General features: G+C 41.6%; 1 protein-coding gene across 2 annotated transcripts in view; it reads right to left on the reverse strand.

Annotated features, from left to right (window-relative positions):
- The window catches only part of LOC146445556 (uncharacterized), a 28010-nt gene extending 21321 nt beyond the window's left edge, over positions 1–6689 (reverse strand). Inside the window, exon 1 of one of the 2 annotated variants that reach the window (XM_085076281.1) lies at positions 6538–6689. Coding sequence is in view for 1 of the 2 variants with exons in the window: in XM_085076271.1 (XP_084932397.1) it covers positions 6542–6569 (28 nt within the window). In the remaining variant the exon portion in view is untranslated. The remainder of the gene's footprint in view (positions 1–6537) is intronic. The other variant, XM_085076271.1, reaches the window with a different exon arrangement.
- Between the last annotated feature and the right edge of the window lie 496 nt (positions 6690–7185).

Genomic DNA, 7185 nt, shown 5'->3' on the forward strand with positions numbered 1-7185 from the left:
GTTCTCACCTCCAGAAAACAGAGGAAGGGCATTGACTAAAAGGCACAAAACCCAAGTCATCCCATACAGCAGCATCATCAGAACCCATTTTCTACTTCATGTTCTTGTACTGCTCAAGCATGAGGCAGAGATGGCAAATTCAAGCCACTGAAGCACAAAACACACTATTACCTCCAACATCCAGGGCTATCAGGAGGGCAGGGCAGCCAGAGTGCTTGGCTGGGCACTGACAGTATCAAAGGAGCAGTGCAAGGAGGAAAGTCCTTCTCATCCCTTACTCCTGGCTGCAAAATGCTGGAATTAGAGGGGAAGGTGACAGGGAAGACAAGGGGACATTGGGAAGAGAGGCAAGTACTTATTTTTGTGACTTCTGTCAGCCCTGAAACCACATGCAGATGGGGGTGTTGGGACAGGGAAGCAGGAAGGCAGAACAAGGCATGACACTCAAACTTCTTTGCCATGTAAAAAACATCTCAAAGGCCAGGATGCTCAGAACAGGGAGGGGAGCCCTAATCAGCATTTTGTAGGTCCCAAAATGTCCACATTATTTCACTGTGGGTCAGACTTCATGAAGGCTAAGGCAGCTTTCAGTAAACCTAGCTGACCTGGGTTGACTTCAATATCTGTGTTAACACATATTTCAAAATAAAGATCCAATTTTTCTAGCTGGCATATTCAAGCACTGGATAGAGACCAAAAAAAAAAAAAAAAAAAGTGAAAGTCTAAAATTAGCACCCAATAATTAAACAAGGAAGCTCAATAAGAGCTCAGCACATTTAGGAGCTTAAATGGCTGGGTTTAAAAGTCTAACTTAACATCTTGTTTTCAGTCTTCTAGCAGAAGCCTAAATGCTAATTGCAAGTGTAACAAACCTTAAATCAAGAATATAACATGCAAGAGCTCTCATTTAGATTATCACAGGAGCTCAAAATGAACTGACATGAACTTTTGCCAGAGGTTCACATTAAATATTAAAAAAAAAAAAAGAAAATTACACTGAAAGAGTGGACAGGCATTGGAATAAGCTGCCCAGGAAAGAGGTGGAGTTGCCATCTCTGGAAAGGTTACAGGCATCTGGATGTGGCAGCTGGAAATATGGTTTAGGAGGGATTATGGTTGACGCTGGGTTGAGGGTTGGACTGGATGATCTCAAAGGTCTTTTCTGACCTCAATGATATTTTGAAAACCAGAGGCAGCAGCTGCCAGCTTAGAACACATAAATCTATACATCATAATACAAACAAGTGTCTGATCCACACAGCCCAACACAGAAAGACAAGGACTTTAAAGTGAGAATTTCCACCCATTTACACACAGCTCTCTTTGGAAGAGACAAAGCTGTGAGAGCTGTGGCCATTCTGCATCCTCTTTCCCAATCCTATGGAGCCACAGTGTCCCATTAGGGAAAACATGACTGTGCTGGCCATGCTCAGTGTTCTTGTGAATCCAGCCCTGTGAGGACCTATCTCCCTGGTGACAGCTGATCCAAAAAGGCTGCTTCAACTGGGAATAGCCAAGGTCAAAAATAAAAGTCACACACTCTCCCATCTATCATTGTCAATTCACTGTGAGTTGAAAACACAGCACACTGAAAAAAGTCACTAACAAACAGTTCAACATGATTGGAGACATCAGGCTGAAACACTGGCAAGGACGGGGGGTTGAGAACATCAATTGGGAGCTGGGATTTAAAAGAGAGAATTGGGATTCACTTCCAAATCCAGTTACTGAAGTTTATGATCTCTAACTAACCACTAAAGCTTGGCTTGTCCAAGTGCCACAGATTATGTACAGAAGGCTTTGTATCAGTCTTCCTCCTTAGCAGTTTCATAAAGATTAAATTAGAAATTTCTTTAAACTCCTGTGAAGATTTTTTATGAAATAAAGCCACAAATGGCGCAAACTGATAAATGTTAACAAGTATTGCTGACAGCTAATGAACCAGCCATTTCTATTCTCTGTAAACACTAAGACACAACTCTCAACTCATACTCAATTAATAATATCTAATAAGCCAACTCTGTCAAATTATATTTGTTTTATTAGTATTATCTTGCTAGAGTTTATTACAGTGCTCCTTCAAACATTAAATCTTTAAGAGGAAGCTGCAAGCTTAATTAATTAGTATTCTATTTTTAATTGCTTGCCTTTTTCATATTCCAAATATACTGACGTAATTCCATTAGCTGAGGTCTTTTATTTCCCAGTGGAATTAATTTCAAGCAGAAGCTACTTAACAACAGCAAGTGCAGCATGATAAACACTTTGGGTACATAATTTTGTTTCAACCCCACACTTAAATGTTGTTCTGGTCCTGCAGCTAACAAACCCACAACCTAAACCACTAAGAACACATCCACACCAAACTAGATATTCCAAAACAGATTAGCATAAAAATATGCTGCTGCTAGGGAATTATTAGGAATCAAATAAATTTTCTTACCTTCAAGAATAACAAGTGCACACAATGCAGCCTGCAATGAATAATATTTAATATTTATAATAATCATCATAATAGATGATTATAAAATAGGAAACATACATAATACTGCAGAAGTGACCTTTTCTTTGCTATTATGTATGCACTTCTTCATGGGCTTGTTAATCAGGAAACCTCCAAATCCCCTTATCTTAGATCCAAGTATTCTTGCCTGTTAATTATTTCCTTACTGAACCTGAGCTGAGAATTATTATATAGAATAGCTATTTCAATTAAACAAAAAAAAAATCTTGTCATTTCAACAACTGTCAGCAGTGTCTGCTAGGAACTTGTGGGCAAGTTTCCCTTTTTCCATGCCACAAGTGTGACAGGGGAGATTCTCCTCGTCAGGCAATTTTTCACAGCAAAAAGAACTCAAAGGTGTAGCTGCAGGTCAGCCAAGGAAGATTAATTGCTAGAGATGGACTTGCATGTCTGGACTGGCAACTGCTCCTTTGGCTGTCAGCAAAAATACTCCCAACACTGCCAAAGCTCCTGTTTGTGTGTGGTGCTTGTCTTTATCATCAAGAGTGTGAGGATGTCTCCAAGAAAAACCTACATTACAGTTATCTGGAGCATCAGAGATTCCCCCAAGGAAACAAAAGTTATGTAAAATAATGTAATCCCATACTAAAACCCAAAGTAGTGCCATGCATCCTCCCCAGCTTCCAGTTTTGCCTGTGGATGTGACAAACCATATGAAGTCACAGAAGACAGTGCAAAGCACTCCTTGATATGCCAAAAGAGCATATGTGAAAAAGCCAGACTCCCAAGTCTCTAGAGAAGCCTGTGGTTCCCATGCCTCTCTGCCAGCTGAGTAGCCACCTCGGAAAGCAAATTTATTTCTGGAGTTCACAGAATCTGATTTCCCAGCCTGACAGGCAGCCTGAAGGAGGAAGTTCCTCTTTGCAGTACATACACTGCACCAAGGCTGCAACTTGAGCAGCAAAGTATGGACTGAAATTGCCTTTGCTGCCTCCTGGTTTTGCACAAATCACTACCTTCAACAAGGAGCAAGGAAAACTGCACACAGGGCAGGGCTGACACTCAGGATGAGCACCAAATTAGACACAACTCCTGAGGAGGAAAACAAGCTGTCTCCCTGCTTGTCAAGCTAGCATAGGGTCAGAAAAGAAAACACTTCCAAAAGGCCTTAAAATGAAACAAATGTCAGCTGCCTCACAGTGACTATCCAAAATAAGTACTTGCTGTTGCTTACAGACACACAGAAATGAGAGACAAATCTCAAAGGCAGCCATCTGAAAGATCTCAGCCTGACTAAAAATATGTGTTGCTATCCAATCAATAAGTCAAGCAGTTCTCATATGCAAACTTCACCACAGTCTCCATAACTTTCATTGCTACCTTCATGAGATTATTTGTTTGACCACAGTACACAGCTTTGTGGGTCTCTTTACTGCCTGATTTCAGCAAACATAAAAGAGGAGACTGTGAAAACCACAGCATTCTGAAAACAAACCACCTGTGATTACATATTCATAAGAAAAGGGAGGGAAAAGCTGCAAATCATCTCCTTTCAACACAAAAGCATCCAAATTAAATATTAAAATAGCGAGAAACAAGCATAAAAAGGCAGCAAATACAAAAAGTCTAAACCATGTGCAGTCCTCCAGCAGCTCAGAAATCTAAATGAAAAGGGAGACTTAATGAAACCAGATAAATAGCTAGATGTCTGTCAGTGCCATTGGCACCAAATGTCATTCAGCTTCCAAAGATCTCCAAAGGAGAGCAGCTACACCAATAATTAACATATTTTGCTGTAACAAGGATGGACAGAGTGTGGCCTCAGATGCACCTTCCCCAGCATCAATCCTTGCACAACCATCTACATAAAAGCTCACTAAATGACCTCCACAAGCAGCACAAGTCTCCAGAGGCACCAATCCATTCACCCTCCTGCAGATCTGCTGGCAGTAGCACAGCTCCTCTGCCTTCCTGCCACACTAAACTGGGGATGTTCCTCCTCACATGGATAAAAAAGCAGCACACTTATTAGGCAGCCAGGAAGTGGCTAAGCCTTTGCACAGCCCAAAGCAGCAGCAAGACTTGCTGAGTAGCAGTAACTGGGGTTTTAGCTACAGCTTTATATTGAAGTGTAAAGATGTTGCCTTGCACCACCAGTCTTGCTAAAACCACTGTGCCCTTCATTATTCCATGCAGGTGTGCACAGAATTACACTGTACAGGTGTGCCTGTACCTGTGCACATGTTTACAGGCAGCTCTGTTTGAGCTTTTCATTTTAAGCTTTGTCTTGCTTGCTGGATCCTCAGGCCAGTCATTGTAATTAGAGAAGGCTCAGGAGAAAACCAGCTGAATAACTCCATCCTCCCTTGACAGCCTTACTGTGCAAAACCTCCACAGAGTAGTAGCCTGCAGTAGTCTCCTAATCATTGTTAATCATTTCTCCTCAGCACCCACGGACCACTGGAGCCCAGATAATTTGCATATGCCATTACCTTCGGGCAGATAAGGCTGGTGCATGCAATTTCAGGTGCACAGATGCACTTGGAAGTTGTCAGCCCATCGGTTCCAATTGAAATGGAGCTGCAGTGGGACCTGAGGCCGCTCTCTTTTACTTTGCATAACACGATTACCCTGATGAGGCCGGCAAAATAAATATTTAAACAAATAACCATGTTAATATAGCTCAGTCCCTGGATCAGCCAGAACCTAAAATGAAGTAATTCGACAATACACTGCCTGAGGAAAAAAGTGGGGAAAGACTGACCCCTTCAGTACAAGAACGTGTTATTCCCCAGATATCTGAGAGCAAAATACAGCTTTCTTAGCACACCCCAGCACGTTTATGTGATTTTAAAAATTAACAAAGCGGAGTTAAAGCTATTAAAAACAAGTTGCAAGTTCTCTCCGGCAAAAAACAAGCTTTCAAATAGAGATAATGAGCATCTCATTCGTGCTTCTCCTTCCAATTCTCCCTCAATTGCACACAACATTTTCCTTCACCCGTTCTGATTGGCTTCCCAATGCTGTTTACTGCCTGATGTCTGTCCATATATCAGCACTACTTTGCTACTTCCCAGAAAACTGCTGGAAAAATGAATGCATACTGGTCACTTCTTTTTGCCTAACTTCTGCTGCTCAGCATGATCTTTTTGCATGGTTTTCCTCTAAATACCTAATCAATGCTCTGACACAGACTCTGCATCCCCAATGAAACTGATCTCCTAATTCATTTAACACGAACAGACAAGAGTGAGAGGACTGATTCACAAATCACCAAGCACAATATTAAAATCTGTCTGGGGCTTACAAATACACTGGCAGACAACAGCAAGCTTTATCAATGCCAGACTCAAAGGATAATTGCAGGCTGTGATCTATGATGTTTGCCTTTTTCTTGAGGGTGTTTCATCCATGTTGCTTAAACAAGCCTTTTTTCCTCCCACAGGCAAGTGTCAATTAAGTAAGGGAGACTGCATTACACTTCAAGCAGTCTGAAAAACCCCAGTGAAAAGCATGAGGGGAAAAATAGTTAACAGTAAAACTTACACATTTTAAGGACACTTTACCCTATGTATGTTGATTTTTTCCTCTAGACCTCTAAGATTACATTTTGAGCTTAATTAAAACTAAGAAATCAGTAGGCAGCATTATTTGCAGATACAGAAAGTCTGACAGAGCAAGATGTTTGCTAGAATATCTCGTTAAATATTTGCAAGGGAAACACTATTAAAAACAAACCTGTAAAACTGTGGTGGAAATGACAATGTAAGATACAACATAAGAGAGCAGTGCTGCTACAACCACATGAATGCAGAGGTGTGAGCACAACATTTGGGCAAAGCAGTCAGGGCACAGGTAAGCTTCACTTGGGTCTCACAGAGGAAGCATCACTCAGCACTTGCCTTTTTTCCAGGCAGACCTTTACCTTTAGCTGGATCTTCAGTGTGACTCAGTGTGACAGTCCTTTCAATGCCTGACCATGCTTTCAGTGAAGAATTTTTCCTAATACCCACTCTGAGCCTCCCCTGGTACAACTTGAGGCCCTCTTAACAAGCAAACTATTTCAATCCTACCTGCCTTTGAAAGATGTGACAAAACTGAGCATGTGTTGAAAGACTTCTCAGTGCTGTTTCCCCAGTGGCTTTTCAGTCCTCAGGGTTTCTCCAGTTTCAGCTCTTAGCTGGTTTTGTAAGTGCATGGCCAAAGCCATAAATCCAGGTAACAGGTAATTAGGCAATCAGGAACTGAGGTAAGGGAGTGACTCCCACAGCTGACAAGCTTTTCTGGGCATACAAACACAGCTGGCACCTGTGTGTTGGCCAGCTGTCCCAGGAGCCTTGGGAGCTTGGGGGTTGGCTCTGATAAATTCACACAGATGTGTTCACTTGTTGCTTGTTCTAGTCTTTAATATTTTTTTTTCCAGTTACTCACTGCCAGCAATGCCTCTGCTACCCCTGGTTGATTCTCCTACCCTAGCTGTTATGCTCCCTCATCTCTACAAGTGCTTTTATCCTTGAATTCTACTTAGGGAGTAGAATTCACAATCACAATGACAGCTACCCTCCTTTTTTTTTTTAATTTGGAAAATCCACAATTTCTCCCATCTGAGTAAACTTGAATCAAACCTAGCAAGAAGTTTGTGGAAACCCCTTGGTTGCCCTGACCATGTATTTGTAATCACACTGATGGTCATTTCAGTCCCAGTCTGTCACAGATGTCCT

This window comes from Lichenostomus cassidix, chromosome 1 (genome assembly GCF_008360975.1).
Source record: "Lichenostomus cassidix isolate B80296 chromosome 1, HeHo_3.0, whole genome shotgun sequence".
Classification (NCBI taxonomy): domain Eukaryota; kingdom Metazoa; phylum Chordata; class Aves; order Passeriformes; family Meliphagidae; genus Lichenostomus; species Lichenostomus cassidix.